At 37.4% G+C, this 24190-nt stretch overlaps 2 protein-coding genes across 16 annotated transcripts in view; one reads left to right on the top strand and one right to left on the bottom strand.

The window, feature by feature from the left end:
* The window catches only part of LOC127961217 (activating signal cointegrator 1), a 96604-nt gene extending 77941 nt beyond the window's left edge, over nt 1-18663 (bottom strand). Inside the window, exons 1-6 of one of the 6 annotated variants that reach the window (XR_008154400.1) lie at nt 18534-18663; nt 18213-18350; nt 17821-17881; nt 15328-15551; nt 13798-13917; nt 13577-13668 (exon numbers count right to left, since the gene is read on the bottom strand). Coding sequence is in view for 4 of the 6 variants with exons in the window: in XM_052560239.1 (XP_052416199.1) it covers nt 13577-13668; nt 13798-13822 (117 nt within the window). In the remaining 2 variants the exon portion in view is untranslated. Of the gene's footprint in view, nt 1-13576; nt 13669-13797; nt 13921-15327; nt 15552-16246; nt 16400-17820; nt 18351-18533 lie in introns of those variants that run through there. The other 5 variants (XR_008154399.1, XM_052560239.1, XM_052560238.1 and 2 more) reach the window with 5 other exon arrangements.
* Nucleotides 17557-24190, top strand: part of fbxo44.9 (F-box protein 44, tandem duplicate 9) — a 150586-nt gene continuing 143952 nt past the window's right edge. For 3 of the 10 annotated variants that reach the window (XM_052560230.1, XM_052560231.1, XM_052560229.1), the window contains exon 1: nt 17600-18068. In XM_052560230.1, coding sequence (XP_052416190.1) covers nt 17856-18068 — 213 coding nt within the window. In that variant the 5' untranslated portion in view covers nt 17600-17855. Of the gene's footprint in view, nt 18069-24190 lie in introns of all 10 variants that reach the window. The other 7 variants (XM_052560227.1, XM_052560228.1, XM_052560236.1 and 4 more) reach the window with 6 other exon arrangements.

Below are 24190 nucleotides of genomic sequence, written 5' to 3'. Positions count from 1 at the left end.
CAAAAAAAATTAAAAATTAAAATTAACAGTGGGAGCCAGCAGCCTGTCATGGAGAAAAAAAAAGATCTCTGAATTCTCCACATGAAACTTTGGCGTTCCGGCCTTTTTCTATCGTGTCTAATGATTTTGGTTAATATGCACGGGAGAGAGAGAGCAAGACAGCGCTCGTGTAGTTTGAAGACTGTGAGTGCACGAGCATGCGTGAAACTTTGGTGTTTCGCCCTTTTTCTATCGTGTCTAATGATTTTGATTAATATGCACAAGGGAGAGAGAGAGCAAGAAGAGCTCGTGTTGTTTGAAGACTGTGAGTGTGCGCGCGCAGCCGGGGCTCTCTCTCGTACGCGCCCTGTCATTCTACATCACTCACCGATCAAATAAGGCTTTGACAGCCGCCAAAAAAAAGACCAATGCAGAAAAACCCCTGGATTGGTTATATAACATTGGACAGAATGTTGATCCGACTATCGCGTATATTCAGCGCACATAAGGTAAACGTTTTGCAAACGTTTTTTAGAGAAATAAAAACAGGTTGACGAATCGATGCGCATATTTTGCGTTGACGTATTTTTTGCGTCGACGTCATCGATGACCTCGACGCATTATCCCAGCCCTATAGGCCACTCTTGAGTCAACACCATGCTCTTTAGTGATGGGTCATTCTCGAATGATTCATTCATTTTGAAAGTATTTTGAAATGTGACTCGACAAGTCGTTTCGGGGAGTGATTCGTTCAGTCGCGCATACACAAAATTCTATAGTTTCTATACTGGAATTAGTCTAGTACTTCACCTGTTTCAGTCAGTGCAGTCTTGAGCAGGAAAGAGAATTGATCAGTGGCGGTTTCTCTATTAGGGCGATTAGGCGACGCACCACCAAAGCTCGAAAGGGAGGGATTTTTTTTTCTTTTACATTCAACCACAGTGTTATGCTAGCTTTCACTATTCTAGACTGTTTGTTCTGCCTCTAAATAGTCCAATCAGCATCGAGTCACGTTTTGTGTGGTATCACCCCTTTTTGGGCGATTTCTTTCCAACTTAGAATCGCCCCCAGTGCTCCCATAAATTTCCATACAAAGATAATTTTATTTGAACTGCAGACACTGCAATGCAATCTCAATGAGTTCCCGGAGGGCTAGCCCTAACGTGCTTTCGTCATCGTGCTTAACCTAAAAGGGGGGGCGAAATGCTCGTTTTCACTCAATGTCCTGTTAATCTTGAGTACCTATAGAGTAGAACTGCATCCTTCATAACTCCAAAAAGTCTTTATTTTTATTATATTTATAAGAGAAAGATAGTCTGTACCGATTTTTCCCGGAAAAACACGAGAGCCTAGAGGCCTGATGTGTGGGTGGAGCTAAAGAATCACGAGCACCAGTAGGCTTTTGCGTTGAGAGCATGTGGAAGCTGTGACACAGATCCAGAGGCTGAAATTTAACAAGAGCAGCATCAGCAAAGGCGTCTCTATGTGGTATGTATTGAAACTGTATATATTTGCTTAGCGGTTTTGGAAAATGACTAAGTTCCACTTTATGTAGCCTTTTTTTTTTAAGCTGTACATGTGGAAAGTGCAGTTTGATGACAACATCGCATGTTGTTTACTTGAAGTGCTTACGCGCCGATAGCTAAGTTAACAACACAGAGATATTTGAAGCAGTTTTACTCACCGCATGCGGTTCCAACACACGATCGTGACCCTTTTTCTTTGGGACTACATTATCCTTAAGAAATAAACGATGTGCAAATCCGGCGTCAAACTGGGTCTTGTTTGTAAAACAAGCATCTTCGAAATGCAGGGAACAAACACAAACACTTGCACAACTCCGTTGATGCTCTGTAAAAATAAACTCCATCCACTGGTCCCTTAATGCTGTTTCTCTTTTGGTAATCTGTGCAGGGTTGTCTTGCCCTGGCAACCAAAAACACACTTCTTTTGTGACTTTTCGCGACGCTCTCGCTCTGATCAGTGAGTCTGTGCTCAGCCTCTCAGTGCGCTGCTATACGGGAGCGCGCGCTCTTCCGGCAGAAGTGCCTTAGGACCCATATAAGGAAATTCTGCTCCATCTAACGTCACACAGACCCATACTCGAAAAAAAACTTTCCGAAACTTGTGACAAACCGGAAGAGGTTTTTTTGGAACAAAAATACTCCTTCTAACGTACAACTTAATTTTTGAAACTTTGTCCATGTTTAGCATGGGAATCCAACTCTTTAACAGTGTAAAAAACTCAGTATGCATGAAATAGCATTTCACCCCCCCCTTTAACATGTGCAACGACCATACAGTCTTGTGTCTACAGACTGGTGGGAAAAGTGACATCCAATAATATTTAAAAACAATTTTGAATTTTAACATCAAGAAAAAATTAAAAACTACTTTAATATCTTTATTAAATGTGAAAAAAAAAAGAGACGGGGACTGCTATGCCTTTGTCAACTCAAATTCAGTTGTCAGCTGAACTTGATCGACATCACGGCGAATGTTACCTCAAAGCAGATGAATTCTGTCATGTCACTGAAAGAAATACTATTCATTCGTCATAGCAATAAGGATAAAATGGCAATTAAAGAATTAGGACCACCAAGAACAAATTTAAACATCAAACAAGTATCTACAAAGGGCAGGAGGTTGTATAAACAAGGATTTTCGAGGACTTGGTATGAGCGGAGAAAAAGGCTAGCAGAGAAGTAGCTGATGCTTTATTCTGCTAATTTACCGCTGCATTTTGTTCCATCCGGAGAGCGTGACAGACATCGCATAGACAACTACAGGTGTCACCGAAATGCAGCATCTCTCAGAGAAGGTGAAAAAACACTAAAAAGCAATATGGGTAGTAGGGAGAAGTGTAAGCTAAGTGAGCAATGTAATATAAATGAGTAATTTAAGTAAGCAGTGTAATGTAAGTGAGTAATGTGATATAAGTGAGCAGTTTAATACAAATGATCAGTGTAATATAAGTGAGTTGTGTAACAGTGATTGAACTCAAATCGAAGTAAAACTTTTTTTTTTTTTAAACACATCCTGGTGTCATGAATTGTTGAATGGTTAACATGTATATAAAAACCTAAGGAGAGCAAGAGATTGATCCCTAATATCAGTTAATGTCAGTTAATACTATAGTAGTTCAGTTCCCTTTACATCTTTAACTAGCCGTTAATTTATCAATTCAATGGGTGACCTATCCTCATTAATCATGCAAACATTTGGCCCCCCCTGAGAGAATTGGCAGGAGCTGCCACTGGAATTGGTTAGTTCATCTCATGAGTCTTCAGGTTTTTCGAGTCGTTCGTTTATCAAGTGACAGACCCATAAGCTTTAACCTATGCAGTCTGAGCCGAAAGAGACTTAAACAACTCTTTATTACCTTTTTTACAACAATCAGTGTATAGAAAATAACCATCATGACAGAAATTCACACACTTATAAACTGTAAGAAGTGAAAACATACAATTTGAGACCAGACCCGCAGTAACTTTAAGAGTAAATAATGATGATGAAAATGATAATGTCTAGGCACTAGGGCTGGGCGATATATCGAATATTAGCAATAATATCGAAATAATTTTGCCGACAATGTAAAATGTTTAAATATTGTGAATATCGAATATTTAAATTCAAGCATATTTTCCCCAAAGAATGCGCCAAACATCCAAAAAAGGGAACATGTTATTGCGGACTGCTCTACGCTTCTCTACTACACAAACTCTCATGAGTGCAGTTGCCAGATATCAAGAGTTTAAATCCCTGAATCAGAGCTTCGCTGTTACATAGATACATTTTCTTCCTGGGGTTTTGCTTATTTTATTCAATCTGGCCACCATGCGTAATTCTGCGTTCACACCAAACGCGAATAGAGCATCTGGCGTGAATTATCTAAATGTTAAGTCAATGTAAAGATGCGTTTACGCGCGTCTGGAGGTCTCGCGGTAGGAATTAGGCATTTAACGCGGCGCGGTAGATGTGAATTCGCCTCATTCACACGTCCAGTTCACGCGAATGACGCAAATTGAGCGTCTGGCACGAATGGTGCTTTTCTGCATTTACACGTTTTAGGCGAATTCGCATCTGACGCCAGAGTTGAAAATTTTGAACTTTGCAGTAAATTCGCACCTCGTTAACCAATTAGGAGCCTGCTCAGGAGTAACAACTGATGTTGTCAGTGATCAGTCAATCAGAACTTTATGACACAAGCATCATACACAAGTTCATATTTCAGGAATAAAAAGGACCTCACTTGGAAGAGTGTGTTGTAAATACACATTTAACTTTTGAGTCATTTATCGACCCGCTGCCTTCCCGCCGTTTTTTACAACTATTTTCCCCCTAATATAGCCTACAGCTACTTTTCGCTACCAAGATATTGTGTTTATTCAGAGGATGTGTGCAGGAAAAAGTGGAAAAGCCCTGAATGCTCGATCAACATCAGCCATCTTGCAAACATACAACCACCTAGCACTTGCCCCTCCCACAAGAAGCGGATTTAGCCTCAGACGCGCGTCAATTTCCCTACAAACTCTTGCAATGTCTAACAATTAGGAAAGGCACAGTTCTATGTTTTTGTGACAAGTGTTTTGCTGAGACTGGCTAATGTATGATGTTACAAGCGGTATGGTGGTTCGCTTTCTTTGCCACAATTATGCTTGATGGCTGGTATATTCCCAGCTGTATCATGACCATTACATTTTCAGCTAAATGTTAATTTTAAACCTTGTATGTAGACATACACTACAAGTCAAAAGTTTTTAAAAACTCACCAATGCTGCATTTATTTGATCAAAAAGTAATAGTCAAACATTATAAAAATGAAAATTAACCATTTACAATTTTAATACATTTTAAAATATAATTTATTCATTTATACATTTTCAGCAGACATCATTTCAGTTTTCAGTGTCATACAATCCTTCAGAAATCATAAAATTCTGACTTGGTGCCGAATTAATAATAAAAATGGTTTTCTTATTATAAATGCTCAAAACAGTTTTTTCACAGTCAGGATTCTTTGATGATCAGAACGTTCAAAAGAATTGCATTTATTAAAAATAGCAAACTTTTAAAACATTTTAATGTGTCACTTACGACTAATTTAATGTTCCTGCAATTGTTACCGGGTCGCTAGATTTGGCACTTTCACACTGCCAGTGATGACCCGGTATATATGCGTGCTTTCACACACAACCCTTGAAGATCCTTTAACGACACGTGACATCAGCGCGTGACGTGTAATGTACGAGTCGACAACGCTAGGCACGTTATACTTTCACTGAAGCAAGCAAACGATCTCTGCGTGAGCACAGAAAGTGAGGAACTAACTGATCTCTGCTTCATTACAGTTTGCAAATGTTTTCGTCGCAAACGTTGATCTTCCTTCAAAACAGCCGGTTAAAGAGTCACACGATAACGCGCGTCATCACTTCGACATGGAATTAGATCTGGCTTTTGTTCACACAGCGCTCGTCCCGCTCGTTCAATGCGGTAATCGATCCTGGGATGTGGTTGTTTTCACACAGAAGGCGACCCGGCAATGTTCCGGAAATATTGCGGGTCTGACGTGCAGTGTGAAAGGGGCTTTGGATTGTAGTGTTTCTTCAGACATCCCAAGTCTCCTGGAAGTTCCGGGAGTCTCCCGCATATTGAAAGCGGCTCCCTGAGACCCGCAAATTAGTTAAAATCTCCCGCAATCTAGACCGAGCGAGCAAAAGCGCGCATGCGAAACAGATACTGTGTTTCAAACCGTGTAACGCACGCACGGCAGAGAGGGAGAGGGAGTGTATGTATGCTAATGTGCGTGTGTGCGAAGCGCATCTAAGACAGAGAGAATCCTGATTGGCCTGTTTCTGAAAATCAACCAATCAATTGTCAGTATGGGCGGGCTTTTATCTCTTCTCCCGAGTCCTGACCAAAAATAATCAGTTATGTCTATCTAGAAACAGGAGCACCATGGCAGAGGGAGAGTGCCACAAAACAAAAAAAGTATAAGACACATTTTACGGCAGACTACACGAAAGTGTACCCCTGTCTTATAGGTGTCAAACATAATGACAGTGGCGGAGATACCTCCCTGAAATGATTGTTTGCAGGTTGGGATGTCTGTGTCTTAGTTTTTACAAAATGTGAAGCAGCACAATCTTTTTCAACATTATTAATAAACTAATTATTAATATGTTTCTTAAGCAGCAAATCAACATATTATAATGTTTTTTGAAGGATCATGTGACACTGAAGACTGGAGTAATGGCTGCTGAATATTTAGCTTTCCTGAGTTATCTGAATTTAAATGGTAATAATAGGTTATTACACATTATTATAGTTTTAGCGTTTTGATGTTTGATCAAATAAATACAGCCTTGGTGCGCATAAGAGACCTCTCTCAAAAAATATTTTTAAGTGAAAGTGACGTGACATACAGCCAAGTAAGGTGACCCATACTCCTAATTCATGGTCTGCATTTAACCCATCTAAAGTGTACACACACAGCAGTGAACACAGACCCAGAGCAGTGGGCAGCCATTTATGATGCGGCGCCCGGGGAGGAGTTGGGGGTTCGGTGCCTTGCTCAAGGGCACCTCAGCAGTGGTATTGCCGGCCCGAGATTCAAACCCACAACCCTAAGGTTAGGGTTAAAATATCCTAATTATTCCAAGCTTTTGACCTGTAGTGTAGATTATCAAAAACCAAAAAAAACGTATAAACTTCACAGCCAAAAAAAGTATGTTTTAACGTAACATGAGATTTGAATTCTTACATTAGATGCCTAAAGGTGCCTGAATTAAATCTGTGGCTCAACCACATAATTTATGTCTCAATCTCCAAAATAAACCAGGACAGGCATGGAGCAGATGACTGTGCCTTCCCAGTAATCCTGAGAGTGGGGGGTCGTTGATCAATATCTCAATGCACTCTAATACTGCAAGACTCCAAACAGATGGGCCATGGTGTATGTGTCTGTTAAAACCTACCCCCGCCAGCGACCTCCACTCTTCCCTCCCTCCAGGCTGCCCACTGCTGCTCCAAAGCAAGCCTTTTTCTTTGAGTGGGAGGGGGAACAAACTACAGCCAGATAGGCCACATAGCCCACACTAATTCTCTTTCAGAGGGGGTGGAGGATGACAGGATGGAGGGATCCACACTTCTCGTTCAGGCTTTTATGGGAAGCTTTATTTACGCCCAGGCTCTCTCTCTCACCCTCGCTCTCTCAACCCCCATTCCACCTCGTCCTTCATCCCAGGGTGGATTTATGGCCTCCAAGCTGTGAGCACTCAAACAGAGGATGAAAAGGCGCTCAGACTGCATGTATCTCAAACACAGGCTTTTTTGACACTCCAAAAGATCAGCACTGAAAAGCCAGAGAAAACAGCCACTGAGCAAATAGGACAAACGCAAGAAAGAGGATTCCGAGGAGATTCCGCTCTCGCTGTTATTGCCACAGCCGGACCACAAGCCCGAGGGCAGGAAAATCAGACGGGGAGCGACGCGCTTCTCTTGGTGGTAACAATTGTCCGATGACTGGGAAGAAGTCACTCAGAGCCCTCTCTCCATAATCACCCTCTGAGTGATCTAAAGGAGAGCAATTACATTTCATCAGTGCTATTTATACATCAGCGGAAAACGAGTGTGCATAATTTAGATACCAGTGTCTGTGTCAATATCTCATTAAAGCTAATGAGACTAAGAGGGTGTGGGAATGCTGGCGGTGGCAGTCACAGATGTTTGCGCTGTCAATTTCATCTCCAAATAAAACCGCAAGACAAAAGAGGGGCTCTCCAGCTCATGCTCGGAGATTAATACTGTCACACAATCCATAAGACCTACAAATAATGACACAATAACCACGCTACACTAAAGAATATTAGATTAATTTATCAAGCAAACAAATTAGACTTGTGTAGCTGGACTATAAGCATGCTGTCTGGTCCATGTGTAGTTAGTTGCACCCAAGAACCTTACACTTAGACAAGAAGAGGCCCTCTTACCAATAAGTGACCAGTGTCTGCTATAGAGATTAAAGGAATAGTTCACCTACATAAATGGATGAGAATTTACTCATCCAGTACGTATAGGAGTTTGTTTCTTCATTGGAACAGATTTTGAGAAATTTAGCATTATGTCACTTGTTTACCAATTGGTCTTATGCAGTGAATGGGTGCCATCAGAATGATATTCCAAACAGCTGATAAAAACATCACAATAATCCACACGAATCCAGTTTATGAAATAATATCTTCTGAAGTGAAAAGCTTTTGTTTGTAATAAAACACATTCATCATTAAAGGGTTAGTTCAAAGGCCTCCTGTAGCGAATCGATGTATTTTTGTAAGAAAAATATCCAAAATGAAAACATAAGTCACTTTATTGTAGCTTGCACTCACTGTTGTAAACGGAAACAGTTCCAGGTGGATGACATATGAGTTCGGCTTTGCGCAAGCGTATCTTAAAAGTGACTCACACGGAAGCGCAGGGGGAAAAATCGAAACAAAACAACGGTCACTAATTAAAAGTACAAAACAAGGAATTATAGAGAAGAATGTCGGAGGATTTCGCTATAAGCCAAGAGGAGACTGGTTCTCCTTTGCTAAAGTAAGGAAACTTTGCTTCCTTTGCTCCTGTTAAGAAACATTGGTTTTCCTGAGCAGTGGTCACGGCGTTTTTTTTTCAGTAACGGGTTGATCTAACTCGTTACAACGCCATTAACATTACTGGACGTTAAATGCGGTGCGTTACTATGCATTGATTTAATAAACTATGTAATCCGAACGCACCTCTGGCTCACACAGCTAATGAGGAGGTGGGTTAATACTAGATAAGCGATTATGATTGGCTAGGGCAGATTCATGTGTTTCATGGTAGCCAATCAGAGCCAGTGTTTTTACATACATGCCGGCACACGAGCCAGCAGCACCACACACACACACGCAAAAGCTAAACAGAGATTCGTCGCAGCAGAGATGGCGAGTCAGGAGCAATCCGATTAGAAGTTGCCATTTTCAAGGTGCAGATATAAGCACTACTTCAAATTCATTGTGGTCAAAGGCAAGAACGTGAATGTAATGTGTGACACGCATCTACAAAGCTAGTGGCCAAAAACACTTTTCTTACAAAGATAAAACTTCAAGTGCAGGATAAAACTCTTGCTGTCTGTTGACATGCAATAAATATCGAAAGTTATGTACGAACACCTGTCTGTTCTACTCATTTCAACTGACTTGTGAAAACTGCAAAAAAAAAAAAAAAAGAAAATTTATTTTTTATTTTTTTTATATTATAGAGTAATTCAGTTACTAACTCAGTTACTTTTTGGAACAAGTAGTGAGTAACTTTAACTAATTGCTTTTTTAAAGTAACGTTCCCAACAGTGTTCATGAGACTCTCCAACACTGACCTCATACATCAGCCTCCACAGAACTGCATCTGTGAACAACTGTTGGCACGAGCTACATTAAAGTGATTACTAAATTAAATTAAATTAAATTTATGCATTTAGCAGACACTTTTATCCAAAATGACTTACAGTGCATTCAGGCTATCAATTTGTACATATCATGTAATGCAATGCTCTACCAATTGAGCTACAGGAACACTACATTTTACTACATTTTGAATATGGACATTTTTCTAACAAAAACAAATATATTCACTACAGGAGGCCTTTGTTCACCCCACAGAGGTGTGTGAGACACTTTTGTTTTTTTTATTTAACTTCTTTCGGACTGATGCAGTGCAACACCCACTTTTGCCATTAAGCAAATTGAAAGATCAAAGACAATCATTTATATAACTCGACTGGATTCGTCTGAAAAAAGAAAGTCATATACACCTAAAATGACACAAGGGTGAGTAATTAAGAAATAATGTGAATTTTTGGGTGAACTAACCCTTTGAGACGTTAAAAATTCAAACCATTGCTTCCAGCTAATATATATATATATATATATATAGTCCTCAATTATAGTGCTTTCTCCGGTAAAAAAAAAGAGTTGTATTGCCTGAATCAGGACAGAAATATCCAGGGATCAAGCACTGTTTTTAAGCGAAAACAGTGTAAAAAACATTTCTAAACAATAAGTTGGTGGATTTTGATGTGAGGACTTTTTCACTGTAGTGTTATGTATTAGTAGACTCATATCTTGGTAATCAGAAATTGTTTAAATTCAAAAATGCCTTGATGGATTTGTTCCTTACAAACACACAGCTTTTCACTTCACAAGATATTATTGATGGACTTGAGTCATGTTGATTGCTGTGATGTTTTTATCTGTTTGGATTGTCCTTCTGACGGCACCCATTCACTGCAGAAGATTCATTAGTGAGCAAGCGATGTAATGCTAAATTTCTTCAAATCTGTTTCTATGAAAAAATACAATCATCTACATCTTGGACAGCCTGATGGTGAATAAACTGACAGCAAATTGACATTATGATGCTATTGCAAATATGATGGTAAAGAAGAAAAAAAATCCATCACTAGTCCAATCCAACACTGTTAAAATGAAATGCTTTGCTAGAGGGTCAATTAATTCATCCAAGAACCAAATAATATACACAGAAAACACATCACTGCTTCAAAACAAAATAATGTGAAAACACACCAAATTATTTTGGAAAAAGTTAAGTACTAGTCAGAATGAGGAAGTCACATTGTGAATGTGCTCTTTTTGTAACAGCACACTAAAACAAATTTCTAAAGCTTGGACAATAAATAGCTAAAGCACAAAGACTAAAAGCCAATGTCCTACAAAAGTGGAATCTAATATAATGCGAAGTGTAATCAAATATAATTTTTTTAGTAGATTAAGACTAATTAATAAATATGACTTATGATATCATTTACAAAAGACAAAAGCTTTAATAAAAAAATTTATAAAAAAATAAAAATAAAATCAAGGAATCAGATTTGAATCAGGTATAACCATAGGTAAAAAAAGAGAATTATTATAATTATTTTTCGTATTTAGTTTCTTGAACACTGCATTATAACTGACTGGGTAAAAAAGAAAAAAAGAAAAAAAAACATTATGCACATAGCATCCTGTAATTAGCATAAAGCCTGAAAACTAGTTTCTGCAGCTGAAACTATTCCGATTAGTATGAATAGTATGAGCTAACCAAGAATGATGTAAATGTTCAGTTCTTAAAAACAAATTGTAATGCTCATATAATCATATACATTTTGCAGAAATAAACAAAAATGCAAACCATTCAAAAAAAAAAAAAAAATTTGCCAAAAGATTGTTTTAAACCCAGAACATTAAATGACCATGGGCATCAGTCTAGCCATATGACAGTTTCCTTCACCTCTCTGTGCAAATTCATTCTGTGCATGGTGGATTTGTCAAGAGGTGTTTGGTTTTTGAAAAGCCCTGAGGTAGACCGATTCTCTCGGGTTGAAGCAGACAGAGTGGCTGAGGCATGCCGACATTTACACTGGATAAAAGAGAAAAGATTAGAGCCCTCTGAGCTGCAATAGACTTCATTGATTTATAATTAATCAAGGACAGAGCCGGGTCGTGAAATTGCACCTGGACATAATCCTTTTAAATCCTCTGCTTGACATCATAGAAACTAGGAAAATAGATGCTCGCTTCAAACATGCAGCTATCAATAGTAAAAGTGTGCAATATGAAAGTAATTGCAGGACATGAATTAGTATGGAAGGATTCTCAGGCTTTGCTTCAGTGTAGCAGCAGTCAAAATGGCAGTAATGGGTTGCTGAGGTTGAGGAGCTGATGGTGAATTGCTCCCTCTGCAGGTTGTGTTGAGAGCAAAACACTGTTTACTATAAAACATGTAAAATAAACACTGACAGGCAAAAAACAAGAAGCAAATCATTGCTCAAGGAGGCACATGGAGAACAGTGTGATTTTTTTGTTGAAGTTTTTATTCAGATTGTATTTTATTTAATTACTTTTTAAACTCTGGCAACATTTGTCACTTGTTTTTGTCAGTATCTTTTTTTATAGTTTTATTAATTAATTTATATATATATATATATATATATATATATATATATATATATATATATATATATATATATATATATATATATATATAGTTATATAGTTATTTTTCTTTTCTTTTGTTTTTCCATTTTATTTTAGACATTGAGGATTGGATTAAGAATTCCCATTTATTTTTCAGCCAATCACCTGAACTGTAAATGCAATGCAACCAATTGGCAACACTTAAAAAACTACTTTAAAGTGCCTAAATATAAATTATAATCATATTAATAATTGCTGCATATATGATATTCAATACATTTTCTAAATGAACAAAACAAAAATGTATTGAGATATTTTTTGTATATATATATAATAAATACTGTTTAATGGTTCCAGAAAAAAAAACCTCAAGTATAATATAGTTTTTAAATGTATTATTTAAATGTTGCGTGCAAAAAAACAAAAACAAAAAAACATTTACTTAAAGCTCAGCAGGGGCTAAATGGACCATATGCTAACTAGCTGAACTTTGACCCCTTTGTTTTTCTAGGCTCTGAACTAAAATGGCCCTTATGAAAGGCAAGTATGTCATTTGATACGTCCAGACCCAACTTCCTGTTTCAAAGAGCAATTCATAAAAATGTATGTTCAACAGTGTATTTAAACTAATACCAAATTCTTTCAGGAAGGAAAAAAAAAACTAAAAAGCAACCAAAAAAGACACTGAAAGCATCCAGTTATGGGGGGGAATGTGCTGAATAGTCATTAACATTACAAAGCAGAACTCCTCATGGACATAAAAACTGGTTTCAGCCTTCTGATGTACAAGACATCATTCTTTATTTTATCTTTTTTATTTATTTTGACGCAAAATATGACTCCGACATTGTCTATGTAAGATGAACAGTGAACCGCAGCAGAGGAAAGCTCATCTCAATGGCAGACGCTGCTGCAGCAGCACCAATTACACCTCTGTTACAGGGAGCCTGCCATGCAGGAGAACAGGAAATGAGACAGGAAGTGTGCTGTAGGCTACAGCAGCAGACAGCAGGGGAAGCAGACACAGACAGAGAGAGGAATGTGCTTGTATGCCAGAATACTGCTCAGTTCAAGTGCACTGTGAGCATTGAATTTTGTGCTGGAGGGATGGAGGGAGTTAGAGGAGAGGCTAAATAGTATGTTGTCATGGGGTAGAGTAAAGACTGGAAAACACTAAAACTTTTGCACCTATTTGCATTCTGGAGAAGCAGCCATTAGTTGATGAAAGTCAAGCCAGTCCGCAGATTTTTAGAAGTCCGAGCTGAGAGATTTCACATATAACTTCTTTAAGTCTTTAATAGACGTATTGTGACAATTTAACAGCCTGGGTGGTTTAATATCTTAGATTATGAACAGACGTTGTACCATCCTTCTATAAAACCAATATGAGACAGATATTTTCAGATTTCTGAGGTACTGAGGGAAAGTGCTACTGACGTCAGTTGAGTGGTCATATCTTTTATCATGTGTTGCAGTGTGTCTGGGTTAATGATTTAAGCACAATATGCCATGCTTGTTTACAAAAACAAGCTCAGAGCACTTTAGGGAAATAGAATGTTTGGTATGGATGAATACCAGGAGGGACAGCTAAAGCCACTGACCTGTTCCATGAATTGCTCCTGAAAGAGACAATCTGTGACGTTCACGCAGCCCAGCAGACAGCATGTGGGATACTCCGTAGGAAACTTGGGCTCTGGATGGTGAAATAATTGAAACATAAGGTGAAATTATAAAGGCACTACAGTCTAGACATGCCTGATGGGATCATTTAAGTTTAACAGCTTTAGTATTACTGCCATGTACTTAAAGACATTAAACACACCTTCTTTGTAAATGTGACGGTACATGGCCTCTACCTCTGCAATCTCTTGAGGATTGGTCAGTTAGCAGCAGGAGTAATACACAGGCGCCCCCCTATGGGATGTGTACCACGTTCTGCCTTCTACTGTACACAAACACAAGAAACAGAGAGGAAATGGAAAACGTTCAGATGCACTGTTCATCTCAAATGTCATTTTTTTAAGTTGACTTTAGCTTACTTTAATAATGCACGATATAAAGCCAATATACAGTTTTCAGCCAATATCAGTGATATACATTTATTTTAATAGAACTGTATTAAAAAAAAAGTTTACAGAAAAAGATTAAGAATTTTTATATCAGTCATAACATGAAAATAATTATTGGAATTTATACTGTCCAGTTTAAAAGGGGATAGTTCATTAATAACTCCGTGTTCATCTTCATCTCTCTCTTCACAGCAGTTCAGTCAGTGAAAGTGAAAGTGAAATTCAGCTAAGTATGGTGACCCATACTCAGAATTTGTACGCTGCATTTAACCCATCCGAAGTGCACACACACAGAGCAGTGAACACACACACACTGTGAACACACACCCGGAACAGTGGGCAGCCATTTATGCTGCGGCGCCCGGGGAGCAGTTGGGGGTTCGATGCCTTGCTCAAGGGCACCCAAGTCGTGGTATTGAGGGTGCAGAGAGCACTGTACATGCACTCCCCCCACCCACAATTCCTGCCGGCCCGGGACTCGAAGTCGCAACCCTTCGATTGGGAGTCCACTCTCTAACCTCCTTCAAGACTGTTGGAAGACCATTTCAGGCGACTACCTCTTGAAGCTCATCAAGAGAATGCCAAGAGTGTGCAAAGCAGTAATCAAAGCAAAAGGTGGCTACTTTGAAGAACCTACAATATGACATACTTTCAGTTGTTTCACACTTTTTTGTTATGTATATAATACCATATACAATTCCACATGTGTTAATTTATAGTTTTGATGCCTTCAGTGTGAATCTACAATTTTCATAGTCATGAAAATAAAGAAAACTCTTTGAATGAAAAGATGTGTCCAAACTTTTGTTCTGTAATGTGTTTGTGTGTGTATATATATATGTATGTATAAAGATGGTTCATTAGCTGTGGCTAATGTGAATCTAACCCTGGCAATTACTGCAATACTGTAGGTTAACGTATTTGAACAGCCACACCTGTTCTTGTCAAACTCCAAAAGTTCAGGACAGAGGCTGATTCATAGATTTATGCAAAAAAAAAAAAAATATATATATATTTATCTGATATACAGATAAATAGCAGTTTAATTCAGTGGATGTTTTCGTCCACGAACATAACGAAAGGGTAGTGAATATGCCCACAGTGTATTGTTAAGTTTTTTTTTTTAATTTTCAAAACATTTTCCCAAAATATGTGTCAAAATAAGATGTCAACAAAAATCATTCCATTAGCTGAAACACACAGAGACAGTTGTGGCTAAAATAAGACAACTTAGTGGACGAAAACATCCCCAACAACGCATAAGGGTTAAACATAGCACATACCGCACCGTGAAAAAGTTGAACCGTGCCACTCTTAATATGTGCCCATGATTGCCTCTTTCTTATAGACACACTCTTGAACATCAGGCACTTGCATCTGACACCAATGCCATTCTCTGCAGCAGCTCATCCACAAAATCCTTCTGGTTTCTCTCTGTTCCTTTTAAGAGATCTCCAATATACTCCACAATTGCATCAGCATTGTCAATAGAAAGGATGTACCTGTCCTGAAAAACACAGATATTTTACTGACTTTTCTAATACAGTGTTACTTATTTTCACAAATATATATTAAAAAAACAACATACTAATAATAATAATAATATATTTTCTCCATATGGTCGATATCATATGGACAAGGCACTTCGGGACTAACGTTAAATCTCATAATGCTTACCAAGATGTTTACATAGTACTTCTTATAACACGATGACAATATAAGGTAACACTTTAGAATAAGGTTCCATTAGTTAATGTTAGTTAATGTATTAATTAACATGAACAAACAATGAATAATACATTTATTACTGTATTTATTCATCTTCGTTAATGTTAGTTAATGAAAATGCAGTTATTCATTGTTAGTTCATGGTAATTCACAGTGCATTAACTAATGTTAACAAGCACAACTTTTGATTTAAATAATGCATTAGTAAATGTTGAAATTAACATGAACTAAATTTATAAATGCTGTAGAAGGATTGTTCTTGCTTAGTTCATGTTAACGAAAGTAGTTAACTAACATTAACTAATGGAACCTTATTCTAAAGTGTTACCCAATATAATAGTATTCGCCCACCAAGTTATCCCACGTTATGTCTCCATTCATGCTCGTCAGTTCTGTTATTTATATGTTACCGTTTCATGATTTCTACAAATGATCTCAGAGAGACTTGCGCAAACTTATTTAAAATGTACTTACTGTACAATGTCATCGCTTGCTTCCAATCCAAAACTATGCTTTAATTTATCAACAGTCCAGCGAAGCAAAGATTCAGTCATGATGAAGTTAAAACTGTGAGACACTGCAGAATCTGTACGTAAACTGACAGATTTCGGCATTTGCTCATTCAGTTGGCTTCCGGGAGATGCTTTTCATAATAAAAGTCTCGTACTGGTCAGTTAAAATGGGTCTAAACAATGCTTAAACTATATTAATATTTAAATATGTGTTTTGAATTAAAAGTATATTCAAGTTTTCCAGTATTGTGAGCATACATGACTATAATTTATAAGTAATGTTGAAAAAACTACTTTAGCTGCTTAATGTTTTTTTTCGAAACTTTGATACACTACATTTCGAAAGTCTGGGATAAGTTTTTATTTATTCAAACACACATTAAATTGGTAAAAAGTACATGCATTTGTAATGTATTAGCCTATTTCGTGCCAAAGTTATATATTACGTTTCATTCCTTAATTATGATGGTTATATTTTATTTTATGTGATTAAAACAGGAGTTCTCAACTCTGTCCCTCAAGGTCCTCATTTTCAGGTGTGATTGATTAGGGTCGAAGCTAAATCCTGCAGGAAAGTGGACCTCGAGGGCCAGAGTTGAGAACCCCTGGACTAAAATATACTTTCCTAAAAAATAAGAAAATAAAAATAAGAAGAAATAAGAAAAAACAATGTAGAAGTTCAAAACTGGTGCAACACTACTTTGATATGTGCAAGAATGTTTTATCATAAATTTGTACAAAGAGAAAATAAGAACACCAAAACACATTAAAATGTCAAACCAGAATGGGAAAGTAACACATACTAAAATGAAATGTATGCAGTAGTGAACAAGAAGGAAAAATTAATAAAAATCAAGAGCACAAACCATTTAAGAGTAATAGAATGTTCTGGAGGAACACACACACATTCACTTAACGGATCATAATAACATGTTACTATGTGATTGCTTTTTTCTGTAATTTTTTAATTCTTATTTTTACCTACAATAGGATTGCAATTAAATATAATTAAATGTAACCTCCAACAACAAACAGTTAAAATAACTAATGACTGATTTCTCTTTGACTTGTTAATATTAAGCAATGTTTAGCACGCTTACTGTCAGAATCACCTACTATGAAAAATGGAAATAGAAGCTTGAAGTTCTCATTTATATACACATAGGTATCTAACAGTCATATGTAGGTTACTCTTGTTTCACAGGTTTTTTTTTTTTTTGGTTTTTTTTTGCAAGTGAACTAAATATTGTAAACAAAACCACACGTGTGCTAAGTCATCCATTCATTGAACAGAAATTCTCAAGCAGGGAAAAGCAGGAAGTTCTGAAACAGGCTAATCATGGAGATTTTTCGTAGTTATTATTTTACTGATTTTCTGTTATCAGCTACAAACGCAATATGAAGACACTTATTAACATCATAATAGACAATGCCATCTATACTATACGATGTTGTAACAAGGATTTTGCGGAGACAAAAAAGTGCTGCGAGACGACAGAACACCAGCAAAGAAAGCATGCTCTTATTTGCGCCTACCATTGCACACTGACTGCTGTCCGCGTCCTCCGCGCATGTTCCACTTTCCCGGAAGAGATTGCTGCATTAAAAGACAGAGTAAGTTGATGTGTAATGTTAGAAGTATGAAGCGTATCTTCTGTGGATCTACGCCTACCTCCGAATACACAAAAGTGTCGAATAAAGGTTTAAAAAATCAGAATACAAGAATGGCTCAGTCAGAGAGCGGACATGTTGCTTCGAAAGACTCTAAAACCAGATCAGACGCAGTAAGTTAATAAATTCTTTATTTTGTTGTATTGATGACCAGTTTGCTGCATTATTTTTACTCGCCCAACATGCTGAATTAAGATTAATAAGAAATATCCTCCACAGAAACCAGCGGTCAGGATTGTTGTGGAATAATACATTACATTTCGGTTTGTTTTCACCATACTCTATCGAGGCTACTCATTGTGTAGGGTGGAACTGTGTGTCTTTCGGTATTCACTGCCACTATAGGCTACGATGCGCACAAGCGAGACATTTCTTTAAATTTCTCCATTTGTGGTCTGAAAAAGAAAGAAAGGCATACAGTATTAACAACACAAGGGTGACTAAATTATGACACATTTTTGGGTGAACAGGAAGTTACAAACGTTTCACACTGGCTACTTTTACCAGTACCGATAAATGTGCAACATTTTACGCAAATTATAAGCTATGTTATGTAATATCTCATTAAAGTAGCTTACTTCAAAATTTTTGCGATCGATTTAGGGGCACGTCATGAATGCTGTTTTTTTTTTTTGGAACATAGTAGCTGATGACGAGCAACCATGTCCCACAGCTAGATTCCTATTGAGAGTGAGGAGTCACGTGTCGATTTGGGTTGATTTGGGAGTGGTCTGAGCCGGTCGGCCATGATGGCAGGATACGCTATCTGTTGCCAGGGGCAATGCCTTCAGAACTTCACAAAGGCGCGACTAAACATTTCAGAGCGCTTTCATTTTTGCGCATTTATTTTGTCGGCGGAACAGATCGAGACGGATCTACGAATACGAGAAAGAAAAGGAAGAAAGCAATGCAAAAACATAAGGCGAAAGAAAGGGGACCTTACAGGAACAAGCTCACACCAAGCGCAAAACAGCGGTGTTTGGAGAAGCTCTCATGCATCCAAAATATCGACCTATACGAGCTCCCTGCAGCGGCACAGAGACCTGAATAATTTACCTCTGTGCACACATATGGACATTGGGAATTATATTGTTTACGATGTAAGTGACCTCGCATTCACGGTGTTAATGGCTTTAATCTAACCAGGACATTTACATCTTGCAATCACACATTTAACTACCCTTGCTAACCCAGAACTGGTTTGTCCACTTTGCAGCCCCCAACACAAAAACCTGGTACAGTATGTGTCATTGGGCTAAAATCAAATTATAACTAAACATACACAGCTTTAGCCTACATCAAAACATGTTGGAAACGTTCGTATACATTTAACATCTCGTTACAATCTAGTGTTTACGAAACAGTCGCAGTTAATAACTTTGTCATTTTGGTCAAGAAGTGCATTCTAAATGCAACGTAATTACAATACACTAAAACACATGTGAACAAACTTACTTTGGTCAGTACAACACTGTTTTCATCACCTGCTGTAGATGGACCCAGCCAAAGCAGAAAGCCTCGTAACTTTCCAAAGACTTTTGGCTTTTAAACTCCTGCATTGTGTAGTAACTTAAACCAAAAACAAAATAATTCCCAATGTCCATATGTGTGCATGAGGTAAATGGTCCAGGTCTCTGCGCTGCTGCAGGGAGCTCGTATGGGTCAATATTTTGGATGCTTGAGCGCTTCTCCAAATACCGCTGTTTTGCGCTTGGTGTAACCTAAAAAAAAACTGTATTCCATTGTTCCTATGTTTTCCATATGTATCGTGTGAGGTACTGGAGCAGTTTTTAACGCAGCAGTAACTTCCATGCATGGTAAAACAGTGCAGAATTGCGAGAAACTTCTCTACTACCGAGTTAACAACACATGTAAACAATCCTGTTTCGCCGCGGTATCCTGCCAACATGGCGGAGACAGTGATATCGAGGGAGGGGACGACAACTCCTCAACTTCTCAATACACTGTAAAAAAGTGAAAAACCCAAAAAAATTTTTTTTACAGAAAAACAATGTTATTTTAAAGATATTACCCAAAACATTTGGATAAAACACCTTAACTGTAAAAAGAAAAATCTAATTTAAATTAAGTAAAGATTAAACAGAAAAGCTGTTGTTTTATTTTCTGTATTATTAATAACAGACATTTGCATTGTAAAACATGAACCTCCAGCAATCAATCAAAAACAGCATGCATGAAACAATGTAAATGCTCCAGGAACTACACAGTTACTGTCTTTGAATAAAGCAACATGCAGCATAACATCAGTCTCTTGTATTGTTCTGCTAGAATGAAGCACAGGCTCTACTCTTCAGCACAGTGGTAACCTCACAAACTCACAGAAACACTTCTGTTCCCAGAATCTTCACTAATTACAAACAAGTTTGCCCTTATTATTTCTACCACATAAAATACATTTACAAGTTTAGATGTTTTACTAAAAATAATAAAGTGTGATGTCACCATCATGGTGGTCTATGTTTGCTTTAATTGGGCTCTTGACCCTTGTCTTTCTTCATTAGATCTTTCTCTGTAGTAATGCATGTTGTGTTGTAAAGCAGTGAGCAGCTATTAGCTCTTTTTATATGATAGAGTCAACAGGTGCTGGCCTGGTTGGTTTCAAAATTACTTTCTGCTTTGCATTTATTTGTTTAGACTTAGAATAATCATCCCCATGAAACTACAGCTTGCAAGGAAAGTACTGCACTATTAGTTATGAATAAATTATAAATCTGTGGTACGTAATGCTTATAAATTATACAAATAAATAAATAAAATAAATATAAAATAAATCAGTTACTTCAGACTTATGTGCCCTCTAGAAGCTTGCGTTCTGCAAGTGAACGTCGCTTGATTGTGCCATCCCAAAAAAGAACAAAGTCACTTTTACGGACTTCCTGGTGGAATGACCTCCCCAACTCAATCCGGACAGCTGAGTCCTTAGCCTTCAAGAATCGGCTTAAAACACATCTCTTCCATCTTTATTTGACCCTCTAACTTTAACACTCACTATTCTAATTCTATTCTTTAAAAAAAATCTAACTACCTTTCTAATGGTAAATGGACTGCATTTATATAGCGCTTTCATCAGACCACATGACCATCCAAAGCGCTTTACAATTTGCCTCACATTCACCCATTCACACACTCATTCACGCACCGACTGCGTGTGTATGTGTAAAGACCTGTAACACTAGCTTTCTCTATTCTTTTTTTTATTCTATGTAAGGGAAACAGGTCAATTTAGCTCAAAGGGAATCATTTAAGATTTTAAAGGGAATTTGAACAGAATCACTGTTTCACGGCGGTTCACGGAGACGCGCCTGCGGTTCAGTGAACGAGCCGTTTAACATCAAATCTGCGCTGGATACTAATATCCAAACTATAGTGAAACACTATCAATTAGCACAGTAACAAGATCGGCAGTTTAAGACATTAACTTGTAAGCACAAAACACAAGATACTTCTCTTTTCAATATGAATAAGGCTTTATTAGATAAATCTAAGACATATAAACTAATCTAACACATAAACGCACGCAATCACACATTCACACAAGTTGCAGGAAGATATAAAGTTAGGGAAAGATGAGTTTAAGAGAATGGAAATATGGATTCCCAAGTTTACAGCAATACGTTAAATTGCATAAACATGAACAACCATCAATCACGTAATTAGCCCTCGCATTGAGTTCCTCAGTGAGGTTAAAATTATATTAGATACACCAGCAAAGGTCACAGTCTGGAGGTAAAGTCTCGAGGTTAAAGTTCACCTCCTGTGAAAGAGTCCCGGTGAAAGGGCTATCCCGAGGTCGTTGATTGGCTGGAAGTTCAGTCACTGAAGTGACGTCTTGGGGAGCCCGTGCTTGGGCGTTGGCTGAAGCTGGAGTTGTGTGGCTGGTTGGAGTTGAAACGCGCAGACGAGGTCGACGTTACAAAACTTAACTCAGAACACGAAACTCTCAAACGGAAAAGAAAAGAAATAAAGTTTGACGAGACTAGGTTGTGTTCCTTCTCATCGTGGCTAAGTAGCAGCAGGCGTGCAGGCTGAAGCACGCTGCAACCGCGCTCAAAGAAGTTCAGTGATGACTAAACAGCATGGCTAGAAGCTAAAAGCTAAAGCTTGGTAAAGCTACACGCTAAAAGCTAAGAGCAGGCATGACTAATAGCAGAGACTAAAAGCCGACTAAAAGCAGACTAAAAGCCAGAGACTAAAAGCAAGATTTCATGGTGTCCTAGGTATTTAAAGTGGCCTGTTGGCCACACCTCAAATGTTGTCTTGACCAATCAGATATTGTCTTAGCTCGGGGGTATCATAAATCATTTGTTTATCTTACCAAGCATGTGGTCCGAATTTTCCTGCCTTGCAGGGTCTAATTTTGGACATGATTCCTATTACCAGGATATGACATATTTTACAAATAAATGATTGTCAGGAAAATATCAAGCAAAAAAATTCAATTATATCAATACTAGACATGACTATGTATCCTATAGTTATCAAAAAAAAAAAACATACACAATAAGTGATTATAACATGATAGTCAAATGTGTGGGTTACACACAAATGAATATGGAGTGATGCGATGGATTGATTCATTTATAAGTCTTTTTGAGTTCATTCTGGTCCATATATATGTACAAAAGCAGTTTCTTTGCCATTCTCATGACAAAGACTTTTCTGTGAGGACAGAGGTTTAAAGCCCTTCCCCCTTAGGAATTTCAGTCTGGTTCTGCTAGGTGGGGGGAAGTCAATGGAAGTGTTTAACTTGATCTCCTGGGTTTACATGTGATGTCCAGCGTTGCATTTCCATTACGAACAACACATTTGGCACCAAATTTCTCTTCTTCGAATTGAAATTGTCAATAATTGTTCTAGTGGTGTTAATGTTGAAAGCTGTTGTGTGAACAAGTTGGTTGGTCATCTTGCTTGGTTCTTGTGGCACTAGAACTGATTTATGACTTCCTGAGGAATTCAGCTCTCGTGTTTCAAACATCGCTTTGATAGACTCTTTAATTTGTCTGGTTCGACTCATTTCTGTTACATCTATCTGTTTTCTTTATATTATATTATTTAAAATCCCATGCTAGGTGTACTGTGTTAACCTAACTGAGACTTGTTATAGCACTTATATCATTGCTCTTTTTGTTGTTTTTGATTGCTTCCACTGTCATCAATAAATGTAAATGTAAATAGAGGTCAACTGATAGTGGATTTTGCAGATAATGATAGCTAGGTTGGACCACACTGGCCAATACCAATTAATTATCTGATAATTTTTCAAATGGATACTTAACAAAAACTAAAATAGTGCTTTATTAAAAAAAATACAAATAAATACTTGTAGTCATACTACTAGTAGTAATAATAATAAAAGTAATGGTAATAGGAAATGCTGAAATGACCACAAAATCAGTTTTATTTTTTTCGAAATTCCGTTATTACCGTTTGAATTTTTCTGGATTTTTTTTTTTTTTTACATTTTTCTCCACTCCGCTTTAATAGTTAAAGTTTATTAAGTAAAAAGCAAGTCTATTTAATTAAAACTTATACATTAAAACTTATACATTTCCACATGAACTTAATAAAAGTTTAACAAAAATTTCGTTTCGGGCTCTGTGAAGTTTTTATTTTTTCTCACCATATTTTTTATTGTTACCAAATTCTGTGTTTTAGCATGTCTAATTATTTTAATCCATAAAACATATAGTGTTTTTACTATTAAAATTAAAAAATGGAAGAAAAGTTGTGTGATTATTCCTTAAATAATGTCCATTTCATTTTAGTAGTAGGCTATGTACATTCTAATGAAAAATAGACCAGACTTTTATTTTGACAGGTTGCCGTGAATACCTTAACAGTTCTGTGTATGTTATATGAGGCTAGTTTTACTCAAATCATACGGTCAGAAGCTCATGAAAGCTCTCTCAGAACAGTTCTGGATATGTTGTTCATGTGTTTACGTCCTCATTTAGAGAGACAACAGAAGCTGAAATTACCGCCAGCATCACATGCGCTTCAGTATAAATGAAACCTCACGTGTGCACCATTCATTAGGGATCCCCAGGTATTAATACATGTATTGCTTAATATATCGTAAATTATATCTCTTATTGAAATATGTAATAAAACCCACAAATATAGTTTTATACATATTTTGGACTATGGTGGCGCAATTATTCTGATGACGTCAAATGGTTGCACTCTAGAGCTGCAACTAACGATTATTTTTTCT

Source organism: Carassius gibelio, chromosome B7 (assembly GCF_023724105.1).
Source record: "Carassius gibelio isolate Cgi1373 ecotype wild population from Czech Republic chromosome B7, carGib1.2-hapl.c, whole genome shotgun sequence".
Taxonomy (NCBI): domain Eukaryota; kingdom Metazoa; phylum Chordata; class Actinopteri; order Cypriniformes; family Cyprinidae; genus Carassius; species Carassius gibelio.
This window is presented reverse-complemented; position numbering and strand designations above follow the sequence as displayed.